Source organism: Perognathus longimembris, chromosome 21 (genome assembly GCF_023159225.1).
Source record: "Perognathus longimembris pacificus isolate PPM17 chromosome 21, ASM2315922v1, whole genome shotgun sequence".
Lineage (NCBI taxonomy): Eukaryota > Metazoa > Chordata > Mammalia > Rodentia > Heteromyidae > Perognathus > Perognathus longimembris.
The window spans coordinates 33840406-33866954 of record NC_063181.1 but is presented as its reverse complement, the minus strand read 5'-3'; the positions used below and the strand labels follow the sequence as shown (position 1 = coordinate 33866954).

At 48.8% G+C, this 26549-nt stretch overlaps 3 protein-coding genes across 5 annotated transcripts in view; 1 reads left to right on the top strand and 2 right to left on the bottom strand.

Annotated features, from left to right (window-relative positions):
• The window catches only part of Adgra2 (adhesion G protein-coupled receptor A2), a 39440-nt gene extending 36946 nt beyond the window's left edge, over positions 1-2494 (top strand). For both annotated transcript variants that reach the window (XM_048330465.1, XM_048330466.1), the window contains one exon: positions 19-2494. In XM_048330465.1, coding sequence (XP_048186422.1) covers positions 19-1234 — 1216 coding nt within the window. In that variant the 3' untranslated portion in view covers positions 1235-2494. The remainder of the gene's footprint in view (positions 1-18) is intronic.
• Positions 2495-2643: 149 nt separating this feature from the next.
• Positions 2644-8780, bottom strand: Brf2 (BRF2 RNA polymerase III transcription initiation factor subunit). The gene is made up of 4 exons (XM_048330467.1): positions 8532-8780; positions 7911-7970; positions 5590-5911; positions 2644-3781 (listed from the first exon to the last, which is right to left on the bottom strand). Exons 1-4 carry the CDS (start codon positions 8683-8685, stop codon positions 3064-3066), a joined length of 1254 nt encoding a protein of 417 aa, XP_048186424.1. The 5' UTR covers positions 8686-8780; the 3' UTR covers positions 2644-3063.
• A 9732-nt stretch (positions 8781-18512) lies between these two features.
• The window catches only part of Rab11fip1 (RAB11 family interacting protein 1), a 33549-nt gene continuing 25512 nt past the window's right edge, over positions 18513-26549 (bottom strand). For both annotated transcript variants that reach the window (XM_048330657.1, XM_048330658.1), the window contains 2 exons: positions 26322-26430; positions 18513-19267 (listed from right to left, as the gene is read on the bottom strand). In XM_048330657.1, the coding sequence (XP_048186614.1) occupies positions 19049-19267; positions 26322-26430 (328 nt within the window). In that variant the 3' untranslated portion in view covers positions 18513-19048. The remainder of the gene's footprint in view (positions 19268-26321; positions 26431-26549) is intronic.

The following is a 26549-nucleotide window of genomic DNA, read 5'->3' as shown; positions in this document are numbered from 1 at the left end:
GCCTCCGTCTCCCCTCAGCTGCTGGCTGGTGTGGCGGCCGAGCCTGGGTGCCTTCTACATCCCGGTGGCTTTGATTCTGCTGATCACCTGGATCTACTTTCTGTGCGCGGGGCTGCACCTGCGGGGTCCCCTGGCGCGGAGCCCGAAGGGGGGCAGCAGCCGGCTGTCCCCCGAGCCGGGCGAGGAGCTGAGAGGTCCCCCCAGGCTCAGGGGCAGTGGCGCCCTCCTGAGTGACTCGGGTTCCCTCCTGGCGGCGGGGAGCGCCGGGGTGGGGCCCCCCGGGCCCCCGGAGGAGGAGGGGGACGGCCTCTACTCCCCCGGGGTGCAGCTGGGGGCGCTGATGACCACGCACTTCCTGTACCTGGCCCTGTGGGCGTGCGGGGCGCTGGCCGTGTCCCAGCGCTGGCTGCCGCGCGCGGTGTGCAGCTGTCTGTACGGGGCGGCGGCCTCGGCGCTGGGCCTCTTCGTCTTCACGCATCACTGCGCCCGGCGCCGGGACGTGCGGGCCTCGTGGCGCGCCTGCTGCGCCCTGGCCGCCCCCCCGGGCTCCCGCGGCCCGGGCCGGGCCCTGCCCGCCGCCCCCGAGGACGGCTCCCCGGTGCTGGCGGACGGGCCGGCCTCCCTCAAGTCCTCCCCGAGCGGCGGCTCCGCGCCGGCCCCGGGGCCCTGCAAGCTCACCAACCTGCAGCTGGCCCAGAGCCAGGGCTGCGACGCGGGGCCGGAGCCCCCGGGCCCCCGGGGCGGCCCGGCTCCCCGACACCCCAACAACGTGCACCACCACGGACGCCGCGCGCACAAGAGCCGCGCCAAGGCGCACCGCGCGGGCGAGGCCGGCGGCCGGAGCCGGCTGAAGGCCCTGCGCGCGGGCGCGGCGCCCGGGGCGCCCGAGCCGCCGTCCAGCGAGAGCGGCAGCCTGCGCCACAGCCCCTCCGACAGCGGCCCGGGCGGCAGCCTCCCGGCCGAGGCCGAGCCCATGCTCACGCCGTCCGAGGGCAGCGACACGAGCGCGCCGCCGCCCGAGCCCGCGCGGCCCGGCCAGCGCCGCTGCGCCAGCCGCGACAACCTCCGGGGCGGCGCGCCCGACAGGGACGGCAAGCGCCGCTCGTACCCGCTGCACGCCGCCGGCCTCAACGGCGCCCCGAGGGGCGGCCAGTACGACGACGCGGGCGCCGCCGAGCCGGCCGGGGGCGGCTGCATGAAGACCGGCCTCTGGAAGAGCGAGACCACCGTCTAAGGGCAGGGCGGGCCGGCCGCCCGACCGCCCTCCGCGCCCCCCGCGCCCCGGAGCGGCGCCCCGCACCGGCCGGCACCCCCGGCGGCTGCCACCTGCCACGCGGGCCGACCCCGAGCGAGCGACAGGCAATCCAGAAACGTGCGCGACTCAGACCCCCGGCCAGCTCCCCGGTGTCCGCCAAGGAGAGGAGAGTCCTGGGCGTGGACTCCGGTCCACGCTGCCTTCGGGGGAAGCACGGCGGGCCGGAGCCTCGGCCGATCCCGGGCAGCTCCCCACGCTCGGCCCCGGGAGCCAGGGGAGCGCCGGGCCGGGGAGGCACGGCGAGGGCGGCCTGGAAGGCAGCTCGGAGACGACGGGTCCTGTGGGAGGGGGCCGGCCGGAAGGAAGAGCTAGGGGCAGCCTTCGCGTGGAGTGGGCCAGAAGTCTTCCCCACAATGCCCACAGCCACACCCGAGAAGCCGCCCGGCCAGGTGCCGACAGCCCGGGCAGCGTGGTGAAGAGCGGCTCCGCCCTGGCGGGCAGGCGGCCTTTGGAAAGGCACTTGCACGCTCAATTCCAAGAGCCACGGCCTCAGCCGCCCGAGGGACCAAGGAAGAGCTCCTCCAGGCCTCCATGAGGCCTATAGAAGCAGCCCTATCATCCGACCTAACTTCAAAATAGCAAACCAGACTCCCAGCTCACAGAGCCCAAGCCACGCCCTAGGCCAACAACTAGGGTTCCTGCTGCTCTTCAAGAGGCCTCTGTCTCTACTACTCTAAAACCCCAGCACCGGTATTTTTCCCCATCTAAAAGCTATCACCAGCCTTTCACTATAGGGGCCTTCCACTTGGGCCTTGTGAAGAGCAACAGGCAAACCAGGTCTGGCCCAGGTCCCTCTCCCAATCTTCATGTCACCCTCACCTGCTCAGGTGAGAGGACAGAGGGGAGAAACCATGTTCTTCAAGACCAGCCCTGTTATTTATGCTTGCTGCACAGACAATATTAGAAGGAAAAAAAAAAAGCTTTGCATTATTCTTCCACATATGCTGGCTGCTGTTTACATACCCTGCCAATGCCTTAGCACTGGAGCTTTTTGCAATACGCTGGGGAAAGGGGAGGGAGGGAATGAAAAGTGCCAAAGAAAACATGTTTTTAAAAGCTTGGGTTTTATACAATAGAATGTTTTCTAGCAGATGCCTCTTGTTTTAATATATTAAAGTTTTGCAAAGCCCTTTGAATTATAGCTGTAATCCACCACAGTCATTCCTTTTTTTTTTTTTTTTTTTTTTTTTTGCCAGTCCTGGGGCTTGAACTAAGGTCCTGAGAACTATCCCTGGCTTTCTGCTCAGGGCTAGTGCTCCACCACTTGAGCCACAGTACCACTTCCAGCTTTTTCTGTATATGTGGTGCTGGGGAATCGAACCCAGGGCTTCATGTATACGAGGCAGGCACTCTACCACTCTGCCACATTCCCAGCCCAGTCAATTCTTAAAGAGCTAGAGGATCTCGTAACACCATACACACAAGAGGTGCCTAGAATGGACATAGCTACTGCTTCTCGGATGGTTGGTATCACTGGGAATGCCACGAGAGCAGAGTGATTCAAACTGGGGCAGGAGAGAGTAGTATTTTCCATTAAGAGTTTCAGGGAAAAAGCCACCCCACAAAATGTAAGACATTTGCAACTTGTTCCTCCCAATTCCTACTCCAGGACCTGAGGACCAGCTAAGTGGACCCCTCTGGTTCCTTCAAACGAGACAATATTCAAGGCTACATACACTTACTTCCTGTGATATCACAGGCCTACTATGCTGCTCAGAACAAGATCAAGTAGGCCCAACTGGAGAACATCAAGGAGGGTTAGGGGTGCCCACAGCAGCCTGGCTAGCAGCTTGGGCTCTCTGAAAGTCCCTTACTTCCTGAGGGGTCCTCAAGTACTGCTCTATCTCACTATCAGAAATGTTTTCATCTCCAGTCACTGTGGAGATGGAGGATGCGCTATGGATCCGCTTTGGGGGCTTCAACATGCAGGGTGGGAGGAGAAGGGCAGGACTGGCCGGTCGCTTCCCATTGGGCACATCTGAGGGGTTGTCCCCCACTTCTTCTTCTTCCCGTCTTTGCTGTTGTCCCTGAAGCTCCTCCTGGGACTCCACTTGTGCTGTCCCTTCCCGAAAGGCCATGCGGATGAGCAGGTGTCGGTGCTGGAGAAGGTCGCCAATGTGCTTTACCACAGATCGCTTGTCCAGTTTGAGAATGTGCAGCCAGGCCAGCTGCTCGGCCATCCGCAGCAGCACGGCCAGCAGTTCCTGCAGGCGGGAGGCAGCAGGGTAGGGCAGGTCCACACTGGCCACTTTACAAAACTGCGCTAGGGAACACGTTAGCCGATGGGCAGGCCGCAGAGACTGCCACGCCAGGAAAGCCGCTGCAGTGATGACAGGCAAAGGGTGCCGGCCCGTCACCAGCCACGTCTCATCTGCCAGCTCTACTAGCTGCAGGGTTCGAGACAGCATCTTGTCTTTGTCTTCCGCATATTTGGCTGGCACAGAGGAGCCTTGGAACAGCTTGAAGCTGAAATAAAGCACAATGAAGATCAGGTCTCAGCGATGGGGGTGGTGGCCCTGATCTGCTGGGGAAAGGCACTCCACTCCCGACAGGGAGGCTATTCTGTCCTCCTGGGGGAGGTTTGCAGAGGCAGACAGAGAAAACAGCGTGAGGGCTCTGCTTGCCAGGGGACAGGCGGAAGAAGGCAGCAAGGTCTGGAACCTTCCTGTTAGCCCCAACTCTAGTGCTTTACAGATTTATCATGAATTCTATACAAAATGTATCCTGGTAGGGATTAGGGGAGGGTTCAAAGGGCAGCCTTTGCCTGGCAAGCACAAGGCTTCAAGTTCCAACTCAGAAAAGAAAATGTACTCTGTGATGTGTACTTAGAGTTGAAAAACCTGCCCCAGGCATCCAGCTAGCAAGTAGCAGAATATCAACTATTTATTAGAGACTGGGTCTCGAGCTGTAGCCCAGGCTACTCCCTGCCTGGGGGTGTGTGTGTATGTGTGTGTGTGTGTGTGTGTGTGTGTGTGTGTGTGTGTGCGCGTGCGTGCGTGCGTGTGTGGTGTGTGTGTGTGTGTGTGTGTGTGTGTGTCCTGGGTCTTGAACTCAGGGCCTGAGCCCTGTCCCTGAGCTTTTTTGCTCAAAGCTAGCATTCTACCACTTGAACCACAGCGCCACTTCTGGCTTTTGATGGTTAACTAGAGATAAGAGTCTCACACTTTTCTTCTTGGGCTGGCTTCAAACTTGGATCCTTAAACCTCAGCCTCCCTAGTAGCTAGGATTAAAGGTGTAAGCCACCAGGTGGCGATAGCTCACAGACGCTGAGATCTGAGGATTATGGTTCAAAGCCAGCCCAGGCAGGAAACCCCAATTAACCACCAGAAAACCAGAAGTGACACTGTGACTCAAGTGGTAGAGTGCTAGCCTTGAGCAAGAAAGCTCAGGGACAGGGCTAAGGCCCTAAATTCAAGCCCTACAACCAAAAAAAAAAAAAAAGTATAAGCCACTGGTACCCATCTTTTGCCTCAGCTTCTTTTTTTTTGCCAGTCCTGGGGCTTGAACTCAGGGTCTGAGCACTGTCCCTGGCTTCTTTTTTGCTCAGAGCTAACACTCTACCACTTGAGCCACAGCGCCACTTCCAGCTTTATATATGTGGTGCTGAGGAATCCAACCCAAAGCTTCATGTATAAGAGGCAAACACTCTACCACGAGGCCATATTCCCAGCCCCATTGCTTCAGCTTCTTAAGTGCCAGAATTACAGATGTGTCGCGCACCACACCTGGCCAACCATACTTTTTTTTTTTTTTTGCCAGTCCATGTATACGAGGCGAGCACATTAGCACTAGGCCATATTCCCAGCCCTACAACTATAACATTTTTTTAAAGCATTTTGTCTTCTACAATATTTGATTTTTTTTTAAGAAGGTCATAGCTACTTAAAAACAAACAAACAAAAGAACTTAACTTCTGACCTCAATTCTACCATCGACTACTGTCCTTTCGGCTGTGTTCCCAAGCGGTCTTACTGAAGCAAGGTTGCCACCACAGCTACACAGCCATGCCGCAGGCCTGCCACTCATAGGGCACTGGGAGGCACGAGTGGGGCGACTAAGCAACCCTGAGCCGCAGCATGAAACGTCTTCCTACATCAGCAGGCTGCTAAGGCAGCGAAGGGATGTGAAATCCCAGCCCCCCGGAAAAGCTAACCTCACGAGCGGTAGGCACGGGGTAAAAGGAATACGTTTATCACCCAAATCCTATCACATGGACTCTGGTGACAGCCGTAAGTGAAAGACACAGCCTATCCTGCTGTGCCCTGGACAGGTACCTGCTGCAGTAAGTCTTCACCAAGTCTGCCAAGCACAGAGACGGCACATCTAGCCCCAGAAGCTTCACTATCTGCATGTAGGTGCCAGAAAACATATCCAGGTCTGCATATAACAGGGTGCAGATGGTCCCCATGGTAAGGGGCCAGTTATGCTGCCGGCAGGTGATTAAAACACAGCAGCCCACCAACACCTCCTTCTTCTGCAGCCTGGCAGCACGAATGCCAGAGTGCCGGAATGCCTTTTGGTAATAGGCAATTGCTGTGTCCTCAAATGTCGATGGCAACTGGAGCACTCGACAAAGGTCTCTCACTCGGCGAAGACCTAAGAAACGCATAGCAAGAGTTAGTAAGAGGGCTGGGGATATGGCCTACTGGCAAGAGTGCTTGCCTCGTATACATGAAGCCCTGAGTTCGATTCCCCAGCACCACATATATAGAAAACGGACAGAAATGGCGCTGTGGCTCAAGTGGCAGAGCGCTAGCCTTGAAGAAGCCAGGGACAGTGTTCAGGCCCTGAGTTCAAGGCCCAGGACTGGCAAAAAAAAAAAAGTAAGAGAAATCAAGCTGGATGCCGGTGGCTCACCCCTGTAACCCTAGCTACTTAGCAGGTGGAGATCTGCTAGGGTCACAATTCAAAGCCAGCTAGAGCAGGAGTGTCGGTGAGACTCTATCAGCACTCAGGCCCTGAGTTCAGACCTAGAACCAGGACACACACACACACACACACACACACACACACACACACACACACACACACACTAAGAGGTCAAAAGAGCTAGTAAACACCTATTAGCAAGTTCTGTGAATCAAACTGGTGCTGCTAGCAGATGCCAAATGTACAAATAACATGCCTTTTTGGATAGATTGGTGAACACTGTGCAGTTTTTTTTTTATCGTGCTATTTTTTCCCCTTGGGGAACCATACACATGCTATACAAGCTCTCTACCACAAAGCTAGCTACATCCTAGATCTCAGTGGTACAGAAATAAGAGAAGTCACGGTCAACCCACCATTTTTGGAGGCTGGTATTATTTATAGCTGAGCCACTTTTAGGCATTGGGGATTTAACTCACCACCCTATACCCCCTGCTAAGCACACCATGTACCAGTAAGCTACAGCCCTAGCAAAGTTATAGCCAAGCTCCTGAGGCTATTATAAATTATAAATATCATATATCGGATTACTACAGCTCTCAGAAACATCCCCCATTCTTTCTTTCTGTTTTCCTACCTCTTCCTCCTCCTTCCTCTTCATCTTCTGCTTCTGCTGCTGCTGCTAATTCTGGGCCTGGGCACTGTCCTTAATTAAGCTCCTTTTGCTCAAGGCTAGCACTCTACCACTTGAACTACAGCACTACTTCTGACTTTTTCTGTCTTTAATTGGAGATGAGAGTCTCATGGATTTTCCTGGGCTGGCTTTGAACTGTGATCCCAGCCCCCTGAGTCATTAGTGGTGTGAGACACCAGAACCTGGCTCTTCTTATTCTTTTTGGATGTTGTGGTTTTTGTTTGCTTAAAATCAAACCTGAGGTTTTTGCTCCTATCTCAGACTCCCAAGTGCTGGTATTATAGGAGTGTACCACAGTGCCAAGATCCTCCAGTTGCTTTTTTCTTTCTTTCTTTTGATGTGTCTGTATGTGTGCCAGTCCCAAAACTTGCACTTGGGTCTTGAGCTTTTTTGCTCAAGGCTGGCACTCTACCACTTGAGTCATAGATCTACTTCTGGCTTTTTGGTGGCTAATTGGAGATAGGAATCTCATGGGCTTTCCTGCCTTGACTAGCTTCAAATCAAGATCCTTAGATCTCAGCCTCCTGAGTAGTTAGGATTACCGACATGAACCACTGGCACTCAGCTTTCTCTTTACATTTTTTATTAGCATCACTTAGTTGTTCAAGGCGAATTTCATTTCAACATATCTATATGGACACTCTCAGATTTACCCTTGCCACCAAACCTTTATTTCTAATTACTATTCTCTTCTAGTCTACCTCACACCAGGAAGTGCACTAAGACAGACTAGACCATCAGGATTTTATTGTTGTTGTTGGTCATGGGGCTGGAAATCAGGGAGGGCCTGAGTGCTGTCCCTGAGCTTTTTCACTCAAGGCTAGCACTCTACCACTTTGAGTCACAGCACCACTTCTTATTTTCTGGTGGTTATCTGGAGATAAGAGTCTCACAGACTTTCCTGCCTGGGCTAACTTTGAACTGCAATCCTCAGATCATAGCCTCTTGAGTAGGATTACAGGCATGAACCACCAGCCCCTGGCTTCAGGATCATTTCTTTAAAGCTACCAATTGTAAAAAGTTGACTCTCACCTCGTTGCTGGCTGCGACTAACTTGTTCATTTTCCCCAGTGCTTCGAGAATATGTTATTTCTGTAAAAATAATGAACAATCAATAGCACACTTAGTCTCTGTTCCTCAGACCTTTGCACTCCCACCACACAAGGTAAGAAGGTGGAATTCAAGTCAGTGCACACCTGCTCTGTCTCACAGATGTACAGGGAAAGGCCCCTCTGGTTTTCTATGTCCATGGCAGTGCCAAATCCAGAAAGGCTTTAGTTCCACTGTAGTTTATTTCCACACTGAATCAACTCCAACGGCTCCAATCTAACTAAATTTTCAATCCCCTCTAGTGTACCTGTAAACTAGGCAATTTTCCTGGCTGCAGATTTTTTTTAATGGTGGGGAGGGAGTATTTTTGCCAATTGGTTCTAAAAACGACTCTGGGCCATTTTATATTCGTAAAAGATTTACCCACGATCGTCCAACAGTGAGCAGGTCATGTGAGCGCTGAGTGTTGACCGCCTCCTTCAACTTTACTTTAGGCTGCTTCCTCCCGTGGGGAGGTGTGCAGGTGACAAGGAAAGGAGAGGGGTGGGAAGGGGGGTGGGTGTCTGGCATCTCGCTCCACTCCCGGGAGGGCATAGGGGGTACCTCGGAGGTTGCCCTCATCCGTATAGGTGGTGGTTAGGGTCCCCTCGGTGACCACGCAGCCGCAGTCGGAGCACACCAGCTGGCTCTGCGAATAGTGTGAGTCTTCCACGAGCGCCGCGGAGCCACAGTCCGGGCAGCGGCCCCCGCTCGACATCCTCACTCCCGGCACAGCGCGCCCGGAGCCCCCGCTCGCCCACTCCCGGCTCCCCAACAGCAACCGCACGGCGACAGGAACTAGGGAGGACCCTTATAGAAGTGGCAACGCGTTCTTCCGGCTGGAGCGGCTGCGCGCGCACTTCCTGTGTTTGCCTCCGAGGCCTCGGGCAGAAACCAGAGCTAGGAGAAGAGGTTCCGGCGCGAGCTGCGGTTCACGTCCTTGGCGCTCAGGGGTTTGAGGCGCATCGCCCTGGGGGCTGGAATTGGCGTACACTTTCTGCCTACTTGGACTTGTATCACAGGCAGGAAGTTGTTGATTCTTTCTTTCTTTGGTTTTGTTTTTGTTGCCAGTCCTGGGGCTTGAACTCAGGGCCTGAGCACTGGGGAATTGAACCCACTTTACCACTAGACCATATTCCCAGCCCTGTGGACATTCTTTTTTTTTTTTTTTTTTTTTGCCAGTCCTGGGCCTTGGACTCAGGGCCTGAGCACCGTCCCTGGCTTCTTCCTGCTCAAGGCTAGCACTCTGCCACTTGAGTCACAGCACCACTTCTGGCCATTTTCTATATATGTGGTGCTGGGGAATTGAACCCAGGGCTTCAAGTATACAAGGCAAGCACTCTTGCCACTAGGCCATATCCCCAGCCCCCTGTGGGCATTCTTGATACACCTTTTTTGTTTGTTTAAAGCCTGGTGGAATCACAGGTTTTCCACTGTCTGTGGTAACAAATGTTGGTTTGGGTCATGGTAGAAAGTAGCTAAAAGTAGAATGCTGTAGTAAGAGAAACTATGCTGTTTCCCAGAGCTGTTTGCCTAGGTAAATTCCTTTCTTTCTATCTTTTTCAGTCTTTCCTTTTCCTTCCTTCCTTCCTTTTTGGTGATGGACCTGGGGCTTGAACTCCAGGGCCTGGGCGTTGTCCCTGAGTTTTTCACCCAAGGCTAATGAGATGCCACTTGAGCCATAGCTCCATTTCCGGCTTCTTGATGGTTAATTACAGCTAAGAGTCTCACAAACTTCCCTGCCCAGGCTGGCTTCGAACATGATTTCAGTGAACCACTCGCAACCAGCATATTCCTTTCTTAAATGTTTGTTTTTCTTCACTGTAAAATGAGGGGACTGAATTAGAATCGGGGGTGGCAAGCTCAAGATACCTTCAGAGGCCAGGCAAGGAATGTCTATGTGAAATGATTTGGATTCGTGAAGCTTTTGGCCAAATGGAGGGTGCAAGCAGATTTATTCAGATGCATTTAAAACTTTGAGCTTGGGCTGGGGATATGGCCTAGTGGCAAGAGTGCTTGCCTCGTATACATGAGGCCGTGGGTTCAATTCCCCAGCACCACATATGTAGAAAATGGCCAGAAGTGGCACTGTGGCTCAAGTGGCAGAGTGCTAGCCTTGAGCAAAAAGAAGCCAGGGACAGTGCTCAGGCCCTGAGTCCAAAGCCCAGGACTGGCCAAAAATTTTAAAAAAAATAAAATTAATTAATTAATTAATTAATTAAAAAAATAATAAAACTTTGAGCTTTAAGACTGTAAACTCCATCCCTGGAGGGCTCCTTGCAGATGCTCCCACCTCATTAAGTCTCCACCCAGTTACCTGGGTAACCAGCAGACCTGGAGGCAGTTACCTCCCCTTTCCCTGAGGTCACATCCTAATCCACCTGGCCACACCCCCGCCCCTGCCCTGGATAAGAGGGACTGGGTGGGGGGTCGCCCTTCTCTCCCGCCAGGCATGATCTTGGCCACGGGCCAGCAGTTTGGTAATAAACTTTCTCTCCTGCCTGAATACTGGGTGGCATTCTCCTTTACCAGCTACCTACTTTAAAAACCTAACAAAGACTATCCAAAATTCACTCTGGCGTGATGGCTCACATAGCAATCTGTAATCCTAACCTCTTGGGAAGCTGAGACTGGCTGGACTGTAGTTTGAGGCCAGCACAGGAAGAAAAGTTCACAAGATTCCCATCCCAACCTAGCAAAAGGGCACAATGGTGCACATCTTTCACCCTTGCTACATGTGAAGCATAAATAAGATCATGGCTCTAAGTCAGCCAAGCAGAAATCAAGACCGTATCTCAAAAATAATGAGAACAATAAGGGCTGGAGTCCGAGCAGGAAAGTCTGTGAGACTCCTATCTCCAATAAACTACTCAGCAAAAGCCAGAAGTAGTGCTGTGGATCAAGTGGTAGAACGCTAGTCTTGAGCAAAAGAAGCTCAAAGACAGAGCCTAGGACCAGAGTTCAAGCCCAAGAACTAGCAAAAACAAACAAAAATCCCAACCATGCATTTGGGCTGGGAATATGGCCTAGTGGCAAGAGTGCTTGCCTCATATACATGAAGCCCTGGGTTCAATTCCCTAGCACCACATATACAGAAAACGACCAGAAGTGGCGCTGTGGCTCAAGTGGCAGAGTGCTAGCCTTGAGCAAGAAGAAGTCAGGGACAGTGCTCAGGCCCTGAGTCCAAGGCTCAGGACTGGCAAAAGAAAGAAAGAGAGAGAAAGAAAGAGAGAAGAAAGAAAGAAAGAAGAAAGAAAGAAAGAAAGAAAGAAAGAAAGAAAGAAAGAAAGAAAGAAAGAAAGAAAGAAAGAAAGAAAGAAAGAAAGAAGAAGAAAGAAAGAAAGAAAGGAAGGAAGGAAGGAAGGAAGGAAGGAAGGAAAGAAATAGAAGAAGAAAGAAAGAAAAACCAAACACAAATATCAAGCATGGTGATCCTAGCACTTGGGAGTGGGGGGGGGGTCCCAAAGATATTCAAGGCCAGGTTGGGCTACATAATGAAACCTTGTCTCCAAAGTAAAAGAAACAAATGAAGAAAAGAAAGTTTTAGAAAGTATCCCTTCTATTAGAGCATGCTTATTCTGTAAGAGAGTGCTTACTCTGTAAAAGTCTGCTCCTTTTAAGAGAAATCTCCTCCACTGTCATGGAGCTCGAATGCAGGACTGCACGGGAGGCTCCTCCTCCCTCCAGCTGGCTGAGGGATACAGTCATCCACAAAGACGCTCCCCTCAAGGTGGCCGCCACCACAGGGGGCTTCAGCATCACAGCCATGGGCGGGCCTTCCTGTGGAAGTCTCTCATGAGATGTGCATGATGATTGACAGCTGGTTGTCTGGCAGGTGAGTTTTAAGACACACTTACCCTTCAGGGACATCCATTCATTTTAGCGCACTCAACGTTCTTACAGGGGAAGAGAAACATGTCCCTAAAAACAATGTTAGTAGCTGGGAGTGTGGCTTAGGAGCAGAGTGCTTGCCTAGCATGCATGAAGCCCTGGATTTGATTCCTCACCACCACATATACAGAAAAAGCCAGAAGTGGAGCTGTGGCTCAAGTGGTAGAGCTCTAGCCTTGAGCAAAAAGGAAAAACAATGTAATTAGCACAGGAGGTATTTCGTTACATTGTTACACAGAATAGCAGCAGATGGCTGATGCTTTCTTCAGTGTGATTCTCACACTGTGTATATCTTGAATATCAAGAGAGAGAGAAAAAAAAAGACCAGGATTGCCAGATGTCAGTGGCTCATGCCTGTAATCCTAGCTATTGAGGAGGCTGAGATTTGAGAATGACAGTTCAAAGCCAGCCTAGGCAGGAAAGTCCATGAGGCTCTTCTAACCACCAAAAAGCTGGAAGTGGAGCTGTGACTCAACTAGTAGAGAGCTAACCTTGAACAAAACAGCTCAAGGACAGTGCCAAGACCTTGAGTTCAAGCTCTATAGTGGCACACAAAAGCCAGGATTTTTACAGACTCTTGTTATCCCACTCTCCCTATTATAATGTGGAATAGCAATTTTATGACCAGCCCACCAGCAACAACTAGAACAATTCAATTACCTTTTCCAGGTACAAGTACTGGTGCCTTAAGAGCCTCTTCTCAACCATGTGCCCATGACTCCTGCATCTAATCCTAGCTACCTAGAAGGCTGAGATCTGAGGAGAAAGGTTTGAAGACAATCCCAGCAGAAAAGTCTGTGAGACTCTTACCTCCGGTTAACCACAAAAGGCCAGAAAGAGTGATATGACTGGTTTTGAGTGCTCCGGCCTTGAGGGAAATAAGCCAAGCAAAAGCTTGAGGCCCTGAATTCAGGAGCCGGAATTGGCCAGTCCTGGGCCTTGGACTTCAGGGCCTGAGCACTGTCCCTGGCTTCTTTTTGCTCAAGGCTAGCACTCTGCCACTTGAGCCACAGCGCCGCTTCTGGCCGTTTTCTGTATATGTGGTGCTGGGGAATCGAACCTAGGGCTTCATGTCAGGAGCCAGAATTGGAAACAAATGTCAAAAGCCTCTCTTAAGGTGGAAATGTTATGAGAAGAGAGAGGCCTCATCAGGTGTTGTGCTCTGCTAAGTGTGGAGGCCCAGGAGCTCTCCAGGCCTGGAAGAAACCAGTGTTTGGAAATGTGTTGGTGTCACACCAGGAAATTAGAACAGACACATGACATCTACAGTGCCCCTTGCACTACCACGGCCTCTTCTCGGTGTCGCTGGCATTTGTGATGGGCCTGAGGCCTTGCAGATGAGTGCCGGGTGTGGACTGGGTTAGATTCTGAGGAGGGCTGTTGGAAAGACATGTGCACTGTTGGCCTTCCAGTCAGGAAGACTGAAAAGGGAGGTACTGAGGGAGGGTGGCCCAGCACCGAGGAAGCCCTCTGCCCAGCCTACACTGGTGAGGGTGTTGTGTGTCCCGCTGAGTTGCTGGCCTGCCCAATGTTCCCGTGTCTTTGTGGGAGCAATCTGGCTCTCTCGTCGTGAGGAAGGCCAGCATTCAAAAGCATGTTCCACTCTGAAAATCCATCCTAGGCGCCCATCAGAAGCACCCCTCGATGGCCTTCCTGGGGCGGGGTCACTGGAATCCCGAGCGGGCAGGCAGTCCCGAGACAGCGCGGCCAGCCGGGCTCCAACCCGGCACCGCAACCCGGCACCGCAACCCGGCACCGCAACCCGGCACCAGCCCCACTTCCTCCCTGCTCACTTGACGGAAACCCAGCTTCACTCACTTTCACATCGTTATCCTGAGCCTGCTGCTGTGACAGGCCTCGGGGCTTCTCACCAGATTTCCTTCCCACCACCTTGGTTTTTCAGTGATACTCATTCTTTCCAACACTCGCCAGTGTACGGAACCACAATACATGACCGGGACTACCTGAGTTGTGGTTACTGTCCTCGTAGTTTTCCTTCTGAATTATTTAGCCTGACCGCTTCCCCCTACACCACGCGCACACACACACACACACACACACACACACACACACACACACACACACACAGAGAGAGAGCATGCTAGATCCTTACTTAACTGTTCTGGTGTGGCTTCACTAAACTAAAATTCTGATGCTTGATTCTCAGTCTCCTCGTATGCCTAGCAGCAGCATCGTTTATCATGACAAGTATTAGAAATAATAGTTCAGTGCTTAGCAAATGGCAAGTTCTCATCCCATACTGGCCTTCTGGCCTTCCCACTGCAGTCAAGACTCAGCCTAAAGGGAATATTTGATCATGTGGATAAAGGCAGCTTTCCCACAACACTGCGAGAGCCTGTCTGTGGAGACACTTCCCAGGGCTCAATAAACAGGTTTCTGTGTAAAACAGTGGAGTCAAAAGGCTGCTGACATTGGCCTCGAGAACTTTGAGGCTTGAGAGATGCCGGCCTCGCAGGGCCAGGAAAGCCAGTTGTGAGTTGGAAGCGATGGCTTCAGCCCCACCAGAAAGCAAGACTCCCGGGCCCAAAAGACGGTGCCTGATGAGAAAGCCCATCCACAGGATTCTTCTGCTTAGATTCTGGACCCAGGGGCTAAGGGGGACCGCACTGCTGACCCTGTGGCCTTAGTGAGAGATGGGACGAGCACCCTTCACGTTCTGTTGTTTATTCTCTTTTCCAACAACATGTTTTGATGTGACTTAGAAAAATCTACAGGTGCCTATGCCTTCCCTTTGTCTTTACCTTTTTTACTTTCTTTGTATGCACCAGACTCTGGGTTCAATCCCCAACACACGCACACACACACACACACACACACACACACACACACACACACACACTAAAACAGTTGAGTCGGAGGAGAGATTTCCAGCAAGGCCGAAGTAACCATCACACATACCCTAAAGTGCAAACACAGAGCTTTGAAAGGTAGTACCATTTTATTTAGTGTTAAAGAAAATTTTAGGTTACTTCTTTAAAAACAAAACAAAGAAATTCAAACCTCCCAAAGTAATAAAGCAGAAAATAAGAATCCTAAAATCCAAAAATGCTGGGTGATCCTTCAAATGTAAGGCGGGGAAAGTCAATCTAGTATCTCACATAGTAACTAGGAGAAGTGAGGGTGGAGCAGGTAGTCGGAGACTAAGTTCCCCATCTAAAGCTACTTTTCAGCATTGAGGGACCCTTAATTAAAAGAAGAACAAATGAACATTGGAGTTGGAGTGGTGTAGGGGCTTAAGCTTGCACACAGCCCTGGGTTCAACTCCCAGAGGGAAAGGAAGGGAAGGAAAGGGCAAGCAGGCTGGCTTGGAGAAGCGATGACGGGAGAAAGATCTCACGTGTTTCAACATCACCAGGCCTCTGGCTCAATACAGTATGTGCCCAGGCATCCCGGGCTGTCTCCGCAGTGCTGGGCTTCCTGCTGGGAGGCGTTCGGCTCACCTCATTCACACAGGTGCGCACGCACAGCCCTCCACTGGCCCACAGCTACTGAGCACAGCACCTCATTAAGATTCAAAGAGGAGAGGGAGCCAGGAGCCAGAGGCTCATTCCTCTAATCCTAGCTACTCCGGAGACAGAGCTGAGGATTGCAGTTCAAAGCCAGCCTGGCCAGGAAAGTCAATGAGACCCTTATCTTCCCATTAACCAGCAAAAAGGCAGAAGTGGAGCTGTGGCTCAGGTAGTAGAGCACTAGCCTTGAGCAAAAAAGCCAAGGAAGAGCACAAAGTTCTGAGTTAAAGCCCCAGTAGTGGGGGAGGGAGGGGGAGAGAGGAGAAAGAGGAAGAGGAAGAGAAAGAGAAAGAGAAAAAGAAAGAAAAGAGAAGAGAAGGACAGGACATCTACTTAGGAATCAATTGCTATGAAACAAGTGGGCCACGGGTGACATTTTTTAGAAGCTCCAAATGAAGCTCACTGGTAATAACACAATACTTCCCCGCTTCTTCAGAGCACAGCTCTGGGCGGAGCAGTTAGGCGAGCGCTCACAGTAGCTAATGGCAAATTCCAGTTCTCCTTGTGTAGATGGGTGCTCTTAGGTATACGCCAGATCCAGGAGTTCCAATCTCCAAGTCCCCCAGCACTGTTGCTAGCAGAGCAAGGCACAGCTTCTCTTAGGTAAGCCCCCTCCCTCCGCAGGGCCCAAGTTGAATCATCAAGGACAGACAGTAACTAACTGAATAACCTCCAGGACATCTGCGTTATGTAGTACAGGAATGCTATAAATCAATTTCCTTCCAGCTGTCCAGTGTCTGGCAGAAGTCAGACACTCACGAAGTATATTGTCCTTCATTCTTCCAAGTTCCCAAGTGGCATTTCAGAGCATGGGATTCACTCCTCCATCTAGATGAGTCTTCCCAACAGATTCCCACACTCAGATCCTAGGAGCGGGTATTTCTGAGCTCCTGATAAACAGGCAGATCCATACATCATCTGCTCCAAGGAACAGAAGCTACTCAACACACCCGCCCCCAGTGCCCTTGGGTTGTCACAGTCAAATACAATTATATCAAGTAAAAAAAAAACAAGATGCAGAACAGATACACAGACAGGTACATTTTCAGAGTTCCAGTGAGTACACAGTTTTCGTTATAGGCTTACCAATAAATTTCATAGCACTATAAAAATACAAGTCATCTGAGAAGTTTACAGTGTTTCTCTGGTACTGTAGGAGAGAATTAAATTAAATTAAATAGCTGGGGGTCATTAAAAGCCTGTTAGATAAATGAACATAACAGTGTCACCTTCATATTAAAGTGCTCCAATCTAAACAGTGTCACAGCAAGCACAATCCTGCAACGGGATGAGGCCACCAGTCACCTTGCTGCCTACCTTCCACATGACAAGCGCATTCACAGAGGAGATTCTCAGCTCACTAACTGCGACCCTCTCAACTCGCCCTCGCCACCGGCCTGAGATCATTTTTCTCCCAGTAGAGATGTCAAGCCTTGAGGGGATTCTATCACAACCAGGAAGAAAAAAAAAAAAGCTTTCTAATTCCAACTTGAGGTGACCAGTAGTGAAATTATCTTGAAAATCTGATGTGGTGCTATTAGTTAAGAAGAGACCGAGTGCCCTAGTTAAAAACATGTATGTGACTGGGAATGCGGCCTAGCGGCAGAGTGCTGGCCTTGTATGCATGAAGCCCTGGGTTCGATTCCTCAGCACCACATAAACAGAAACAGCCAGAAGTGGTGCTGTGGCTCAAGTAGTAGAGTGCTAGCCTTGAGCAAAAAGAAGCCAGGGACAGTGCTCAGGCCCTGAGTTCAAGCCCCAGCACTGGAAAAATATACATAATAGTTTAAAAAATACAGCAACTTACCAGGTGTGTGCCACACACCTGTGATTCCAGCACTTGGGAAGCTGAAGCAGAAGCATCCATCATTTAGACCAGCCTGGCCTAAAAGTAAAACCCTGTCTCAAAAAAAAAAAAACAAAAAAAACAGGGCTGGGGATATGGCCTAGTGGCAAGAGTGCCTGCCTTGGATACACGAGGCCCTGGGTTCGATTCCCCAGCACCACATATACAGAAAACGGCCAGAAACGGCGCTGTGGCTCAAGTGGCAGAGTGCTAGCCTTGAGCAAAAAGAAGCCAGGGACAGTGCTCAGGCCCTGAGTCCAAGGCCCAGGACTGCCCCCCCCCCCAAAAAAAAAAAAAAAAAAAACAAAGCTGAGATCTGAGGATCAGAGTTCAAAGCCAGCTCAGGCAGGAAATCCATGAGACTCTTATCTCCAATTAACCACCCAAAAACTGGAAGCGGCACTGTGGCTCAAGTGGCAGAGCACTAGCCTTGAGCTGAAGAGCTCAGAGACAGCGCCCAGGCCCAGAGTTCAAGACCCATAACTGAACCCCAAAAAAGTAGCAATCCAAAAATAACATCTTCTTGCTCCTTGTAATTATTTATTTACCTAAGTTTTGCAGTGCTAGGGATGAACTCCACATTTTATACCATTATACGTAAGCTGAGCTATATCCCAGCCCAGCTCTCCTAACAAAGGTATAAAATATCTGAATCTATTGACTGAAAAGATGCGATCATTTAAAAGCTACGGCACTTTTGTTCTCTACTGTCTTTTAAATTTTACTAACTACATGGAACCCTTCATTATAACTTCTTCTGTCTCCAAGATGTAACTTGATTTCCTTCCAAGCCAGGTATTCACAGGCCAGATATGTAATGCTGGGGATGGAAGTCAGGGGGCCCCACACATGCCGGCCAAGCTCTGCGCTACTGAGCCGCATCCCCAACCCGGCCCGCCCTTCTTCTAGAGGAGTACCGGGCTCCACCACCCTCCAGGAAATGCTGCTCAGGAAACCAGCAGGCCAAGCAAAGGCACCGGGGGAAATAGCGAAAGGAACTCACTGAACTAGTTCTCTACCACCGAGAACTGTCCTAGCACCCTTACGAGGGTGAAGGCACTGACCAGGCCCGGGGAGTCAGCAGACACCGGCCCCGTGAACAGAGAAGAGCTCTCACCAAACCCCAACTGAGCGCAAGTGATTCAATCCCTCCTTCTTTTAGTGTCTGGGAGAAGACCCTATGCGTCCATGTTAAGGCTAGAGAGTAGTGGCTACTGAAGTTTGAAAGAGGCACATTCAGAGGTTCTTCTCCCGTCCCCCCACCAGAAAAAAATCCAAGAAGCTTAGTCAATTTATTTGGTATTAAAATTTTAAATCTACAGCTGAAAAGTCATACACCTAAGCTGCTCAAAGAACAAGAAAGTAGGCATAACACAGCACCAAATGCAGTGGCCCTTTCTCATTTCGTCCTACATTTTAATGGCTAGAGGATGAGTATTTGGAAGTTTTCATGACGGAAGCTAAGTACGTCAGTGTTGAAATCGTATCAGCACCTCTGGTCCTGTCTGAGTCTCTGACTCAGGATCAGTGTTTATTATTGATCATCTCTCTAGTGGGCATAAAATATTTCCAACCCAGTTAAAGGCACAGTGGCATTTAAAACGAAAACTCTGGGAATGTACAGTAAGAGATTTGTTGTAATAATTAACCTGACTCCAGCTGGTAGAACTCTTTCTAGATAAGATGCAAGGGAGATGGTGGCGGGAAGGCTGTCTGGTGGCTGGTTTGCAGGCAGCCCAAGGCCTGGTGTCAAGAGCCGGTGGAGCCGGTGGAAACAGGCTCACAGAAGCAGCTCGGTGTTTGATTCTGGTCATTCACATTTTTCCTGCTTTTTTGCCGACCTGAGCTGGAACACGGAGGATGTTGGGAGTTTCTTCCATAACCCGAACTAGCAGATTGTCAATGTAGTCTTCCAGCTCTCGGACCTGGAACTCCTTCTTACTTATTGTTTCCTTCTGTTTGAGGACCAGCTGAATCAGCTCATCGTGAGTCAGCTGCGCATAGGCAAAGGCAGGGTCTGATGGGTTGTATTTCTTTGGAGAGAGAAGGAAGGGGGGGGGGGGAGTTATAAAGTCACCATAGACACAACTATCCAAAAGGAATACAAAAGAGGAAAATATTACTAGTGATCTGAACTTCTTGGGAATTCTCTTTTTGTTGTTCTACTACTGGGGCCCCGAGAGCCTTATGTGCTTGCCAGGTTTTTTGTTTTGTTTTGTTTCCAGTCATAGTCTATCGCTTGAGCCATGCCTCCACTTCTGGCTTTTTGGTGGCTAATGGGAGATAAGGGTCTCATAGACTTTTCTGCCCCCTTCAAATCTTTATCCTCACATCTCAGTATCCCGACTAACTAGGATTACAGGACTCAGCCATTGGTGCCTGGCTTTCATGAGGCTTCTGTATAAAGCCAGAGAGTAATTATTTTAGACATTGTGAGAACTACATTTAGCTTCTGTTGTATGTACTTTTTTTGTCTGTTTTTTGCTTTTGTGCTGGTCCTGGGGTTTGAATGCAGAGCCTGGATGCTGAGCTTTTTTTTTTTTTTTGGCTCAAGTTTAGCACTGGAGCCACAGCTCCACTTCATTGGGGGGAAGGGTAGTTAATTGGAGCTAAGAGTCTCAAGAGTCAGGGCTGGGAATGTGGCTTAGTGTAGAGTGCTTTTCTAGCATGCATGAAGCCCTGAGTTTGATTCCTCAGCACCACATAAACAGAAAAAGCCAGAAGTGCCACTGTGGCTCAAGTGGCAGAATGCTAGCCTTGAGCAAAAGAAGCTCAGGGACAGCATCCAGGTCCTGAATCAAGCCCCAGGACTGGCAAAATAATAATAATGATAATAATAATGAGTCTCTGGATTTTCTGCACAGACTGGCTTCAAACCTCCACACTCCTCCTATCTCAGCCTCCTGAGTAGCTAGGATTACAGGTGTGAGCTGCCAATGCCAGGTTTATATGTACTTCTTTATTTTGTTTTATGATCCCTTAAAAGTATAAAAATCAGGGGGCTGGAAATGTGCTTGTCTAACAGGCATAAAGCTCTGGGTTCAATTCCTCAGTACCACATACACAGAAAAAGCTGGAAGTGGCGCTGTGGCTCAAGTGGTAGAATGATAGCCTTGAGCACAGAGAGGCTCGAGGACAGAGCCCAGGCCCTGAGTTCAAGCCCCATGACCAGCCCCAAAAAAGAAAAAGTATAAAAACCAGAGACTGGAATGTAGCTCAGTGGTAGTATACATGAGGCCCGGAGTTCAATTCCCAGGGCCACCAAAAACTAGATAAGAAACAGAAAAAGAAATGTAATCAGCTAGGCATGGTGTTACACATCTGCTACCCCAGCTACTTGAAGGCTGTGGTGGAAAAAAAAAAAAAAAACAGCCAGGAAACATAGCAAGAATGAGAGAGAGAGACAGAAAGCCACCTCAGAAGAATTTGGTGATCCGATTGATAGAGTGGCCGCTCCGAGACACACATCTCATTTCATATTGGCAAAATTTGCAGAGTCAAGGCCAACTGCGGCCGGGCCCATCACCTTTGACAGCCATCAAGGGCATACTCTCTGGGGACAGCGGCCTGGCCTGGAACGCAGTGTTCCTTCTTCTGATGACAGCAATCACCCTGACAGTTTTTTGGGGTCTTTTTTGCCAGTTCTGTTCATTGAACTCTGAGCACTGTCCCTGAGCTTCTTTTTGCTCAAAGCTAGCACTCTACCACTTGAGCTAGAGCACCACTTCGGCTTTTTCTATATATGTGGTGCTGGGGAATCGAACCCAAGGCTTCATGTATAGGAGGCAAGCACTCTTGCCACTAGGCCATATTCCCAGCCCCTGGCATTAATTTTTAAAGGAAAGAAAAAGCTGGGTGCCAGTGGCTCACGCTTATAATCCTAGCTACTCAGGACTGTAGTCCAAAGCCAGCCTGGGCAGGAAAGTCCATGATACTCTTATCTCCAATTAATCACAGAAAAAGCTGGGAGTAGTGCTGTGGCCCAAGTGTTAGAGCAATAGTCTTGGGCAGAAAGTAGCTCAGGGACAGTGCCCAGGCCCAGAGTTTGAGCCCCAGGACCAGCAAAGAGAAAGAGAGACAAAGACAGAGAAATGCTAAAAAACTATTTTTAAAAGAAAATCTTATACAAGTTAGTCTACACAGGGGATTTAGAGGCAGAGAGATGAGGAAGCAGTGGCCAGGACACTCGGGCTCCTAATGACTGTAATTCAAGGGTCGGAGGTCAGAGTCCAGGTGGTACAGTGTGCAACTTTATACTGCTCCCGGGTGCCCAAGACAAGTGTCAAAGGCAAGTGCTGTCAGAACCAGACTGTGACAATGAATTAAAGCTTATTTTGTAGGGCTAGGGATTTCACTCAGTGGTAGAGCACTTGCCTAGCGTGTGTGAGGTCCTGAGTTCAATCTCTCACACCTCAAAGTAAAGTTCATTCCTCCTCCAATTTTTATTTTTATTTTTTACTATAAAAGGAATGTTTCGCCATGATGGTGTATGCATATAATCCATCACTTGGGAAGCTGAGGCTATAGAATCTCACATTTAGCAAAGTGTGAGCCTGTGGAAGGGAAGGAAGGAAGGAGGGAGGGAAGGAGGGAGGGAGGGAGGGAGGGAGGGAGGGAGGGGGAGGGAGGGAGGGAGGGAGGGAGGGAGGGAGGGAGAGTATTGTTCATGGTGAAAAATTTCAAATACAGAAGGTGCAAAAATACTATCCATAAGTCTAACACATAATGTTTGGGGTCCCTTTCTTATTTTTCATGTTTTTTTTTCTTGGAAATATTGCTTTTATTTTCCCTGAGTACTTTAAGCTGTATCTTCATTAACTAACAGGCCAGACTTATGGAATAACAACCTTTTCCAGGCTGTAAACCTTTTCAGGAGTCAGAATTTATCAAATAACATAGTTCCAGCATGCCCCAGAATTCTAAACCAGTCACAGAATCTTCTCTCCTCGTATTCTGGCTTTCTTTATAGTATGTTTCACAAGGTAAAACAGCATCAAATACAATAGAGTTTGATAATTTTTGAAAATTACTGTTAGTTTATGGTCCCATCATTAAATTTAACTTAAAATTGCTTTACCACTTAAAATCCCATTGTATTTTAACATCTTGTTAACTATTTCAGTTATTTTCAACCTCCATAAGTAAGATATTCTTATTAAAACGCATGAGCAGAGATAGGAGCTGGTGCCTCACACCTATCATCCTAACTACTCAAGAGGCTGAGATTTGAGGACTGTGGTTTAAAACCAGCCTGGGAAGGAAAGGCCATGACTCTATTTTCAATTAATCTAAAAACTGGAAGTGGAGCTGTGGCTCAAAGTGGTAGACCATTACCCTTAAGCAAAAAAGTTCAGGGACAGCACCAGGTCCTGAGTTCAATCCCCATAACAAACTACATACATACATACATACATACATACATACATACATACATACATACATGCACAAAATGTGCACAGGCAGCTAGGCGCTGGTGGCTCACACCTGTAACCCTAGCTACTCAGGAGCCTGAGATCTGAGAATCAAGGTTTGAGGCCAGTCTGGGCAGCAAAGTCCATGAGACTCTTATCTCCAATTAACTACTCCCCAAAAAAGCCAGAAGTGGAGCTATGGCTTAATTGGTAGAGCACTATCTTTGAGCAAAATTTCAGGGACAGCACCCAAGCTCTGAGTTCAAGCCCCCAAACTGGCACACACACAAAATAAAGAGCATGAACAAAACACTTTGGTCATATCTCTAAATATTTCTCGAAGGTAAATACCTAGAACTGAAAAAGCAAACATATTAAGCCACTTCATACAAATTCTCAACCAACTACTCACCAAGGAATTTGTAACTGAAGAGGAGAGAAGATACATAGGACTTTGAAATCATTAGAAGACCCTAGTTCTGTGTTTTAAAATATATATATAAAGGGGCTGGGAATATGGCCTAGTGGCAAGAGTGCTCGCCTTGTAGACATGAAGCCCTGGGTTCGATTCCTCAGCACCACACAAACAGAAAAAGCCAGAAGTGGTGCTGTGGCTCAAGTGGCAGAGTGCTAGCCTTGAGCAAAAAGAAGCCAGAGACAGTGCTCAGGCCCTGAGTTCAAGGCCCAGGATTGGCAAAAAAAAAAAAAAAAAGATAGATAGATAGATATAACAATCCAGCCTTATAGAAAGTAAGCAAGGGCTATGGAAAGACAAAAGCACAGAGAAAATCTCCACCAGTGCAAGACAGATTGGTGTTCACTGTCACACTCTTCTTACCAGGACCTTTTACTCTGAATTTTACTTTTTACATAGTTGCAATAATGACATACATTTAAATGTGTGTCCAACTTTTTCAATAAAACCGAAAATGTTTGGATCTACTTGGCTTTCCTGTTTCATAAACAAAGTCTTAAAGCCACCTGGGTAAATAATATGCTCCTAGTTATAAATCAAATATAAAGAATGGGGCCCTAAAACAATTGCCCTGGGGGTTGGGGAAAAATCACTATAGCAATGATCCAGGTAGCTTTTCATAACTTTACCTCTGCAATTGCTTTCTTCTCCCAACCTTTCCCTTATTTTGCAACATTCTGAAGAGCAGTTATTTTTCTAAATACTATCTTGGGTTTAGTAAAAAGTACCCATTATACAAAAAGCCAGTAACAGTCTCCAGGGAACATTCCAGGTCCGTCCTTCCTTCCTTCCTTCCTTCCTTCCTTCCTTCCTTCCTTCTTTCCTTCCTTCCTTCCTTCCTTCCTTCCTTCCTTCCTTCCTTCCTTCCTTCCTTCCTTCCTTCCTTCCTTTTTCGCCAGTCCTGGGGCTTGGGATTCAGGGACAAAGCACTGTCCCTGGCTTCTTTTTGCTCAAAGCTAGCACTCTGAGCCACAGCACCACTTTTGACCTTTTCTGTGTATGTGGTGCTGATGAATCGAACCCAGAGCTTCATATATGCTAGGCAAGCTCTCTACCACTAAGCCACATTCCCAGACCTCTTCATAACTTTTATCAGGGAAGGAACCAGGACCAAGAGATCTATGGAAGGTGGAGGGACTGCTGCCAGATTTACAAATCCTGAGCAAGAATAAGCAGAGCTGCCTTACCTTGGCAGTGAACTATTCTCTTTATCAGTTCCAGGAGATAGGCCCCTGGTTTAAATGAAATTTGCAGAGTAAATAAAATGAGAGCCAAGATCTTGCTAATTTCCCGGAAGAGGGGTGTTTGTTTCTCTCTGGGTTTAATCCCAGCATCAAAAAAATAAAATAAAATAAAAAATATCATCAGAAAGGACCACAAAGCACTCCACATAAAAGGAAGTAGGAGTTGGAGGCTGCTAAATGACTGTCTTCCATTATCATCACCTTTGTCATGCTCTTGGGCCTCATTTCCTGATAAATGTTGTTGATTCTAGGAAGATAGTGTAGATGTTTCTACCTGCAATGATTACAGAGAAACCAAAGCCCAATGGATGGACTTCAGTAAGTATAAATTTCTAGGCTACAGGTGAAGTGTAGTGGGTATTAGCAATGGCTAATAATTTTGAAAACAATGCTTACCACTTGCCCTATTAGCATGTTCTTCAAGAGAGAGCAGAGAGCTAGATGATACTAGCTTATTTTCAACAATTACCACTTATGATTACAAAGGGATCCTGAATTGGCTCTTGGACAAAAAAAAAAACCAGCTAAATAGAACATTATGGGGACAATTGGCAAAAAACTAAATGACTGCAGATGACAAAACAGTGCTATGTCTAGGGTAAATTTCCAGATTTGATGAATGTCTTGTATTTGTACAACTTACTTTCCAATAATTCAGGGGAAAAAGACAAGTGCATGTCTGAATACACAGACAGCAGGGGAGGGAGAGGAAGTAGAGAGGGGGAGAGATAAAGCAAACCTGGTCAGATGTGAACAGTTGGTGAATCCGGAGGAAATGTTTACAAGGATTCTTTGTACTGTTCTTGCAACTTTTGTTATGTTTGAAATAATTTCAAAATAAAGTTACTAAACAAGTCATCTGTGGAATAAATTACAATTCAAGAATTTGACATTTCCCACAAGAGATAAAAAGGAAACAGGAGAAAAGAAAGTATCTGGTTTGAAACAGGCCAGATTGTGGAGTGACATTTTCTTCTCAATAAAAAGATGTACCAGGGGGGCTGGAAGTATGGCCTAGTGGTAAAGGGCTTACTTCGTATACATGAAGCCCTGGGTTCGATTCCTCAGCACCACATATATAGAAAATGGCCAGAAGTGGTGCTGTGGCTCAAGTGGCGGAGTGCTGGCCTTGAGCAAAAAGAAGCCAGGGACAGTGCTCAGGCCCTGAGTTCAAGCCCCAGGACTGGCAAAAAACAAAACAAAACAAAAAAAGAAGTACCAGGGCATGGAAGTATGGCTCAAAAAGATTAAATGAATGAATGGATGAATGGGATTTCCAGTGTCAGTCATGTTGCTTGACACACAAAGAAAAGCAATAAATAACAATATGAGAATAAACAATTATTCATCCAATGGAAAGTCTAGGAGATTCCCCCAAATTACCCCCCAAATTCCAAAGTCATCAAATGTATTATTAGGTAACTCCTGGCACTGCCTGGTACCCAAAGAGATGTCTACCATGGTGACTAGGAATTAAGCCCAGGGCACTACACGTGTACGCTAGGCAAGCACTTTAAATTTTTTTTATTCATTCATTTGGGGGGGGGGGGCAGTCCTGGAGATGAACGTGGTCTGGGCACTGTCCCTGAGCTTTTTTGCTCAAGGCTAGCACTCTACCACTTGAGACTCAGCTCTACTTGTGGCTTTCCGGGTGGTTAGTTGGAGATAAGAGTCTCAGACTTTTCTGCCCAGCTGGCTTCCAAGTCAATCCTCAGATCTCAGCCTCCTGTGAAGCTAGGATTCCAGGCAAGAGACACTAGCACCTGGCTCCTTTTTCCTTTTGAGATGGGGTCTTGCTGTGTTGCTGGACTAGTCACAAACTAATGGACTCAAATGATTCTCTCCCCTTAGCCTCCTCCAGGATAACTGGAATTATAGGCATGCCCTGCCATGCTAAGCTATAATGGTGACTTTACCCACGATACCTGTAGGTCCATAACATGCCAACGTGCCATACCTTCATCATGGCTTCATTGATGAGGTTCTCACTGACGATTGTGGCAGTTCCCAAATTGGAGTTTGTGATCTTGATGGCTGCTGTATTCATTGGCTTCACAGGCTGGAGTCTAAAGAGAAGGGGAAGAAGATCCTGAAACCTTCCCATAACCACAAAATTGAGAACTGTCCACCTCAAAGATGGCAGCTGGCAAAACAGAAGAGGGAGGAGAGAGTAGAATACACTCCT

Coding starts and splice junctions, on each gene's coding strand:
- Brf2 (XM_048330467.1), bottom strand. CDS start 8,685: ATGTCGAGCGGGGGCCGCTGCCCGGACTGTGGCTCCGCGGCGCTCGTG. Junction 7,971..8,531: donor GGATGAGGGCAACCTCCGAG/GTACCCCCTATG, acceptor TTATTTTTACAG/AAATAACATATTCTCGAAGC. Junction 5,912..7,910: donor TAGTCGCAGCCAGCAACGAG/GTGAGAGTCAAC, acceptor TGCGTTTCTTAG/GTCTTCGCCGAGTGAGAGAC.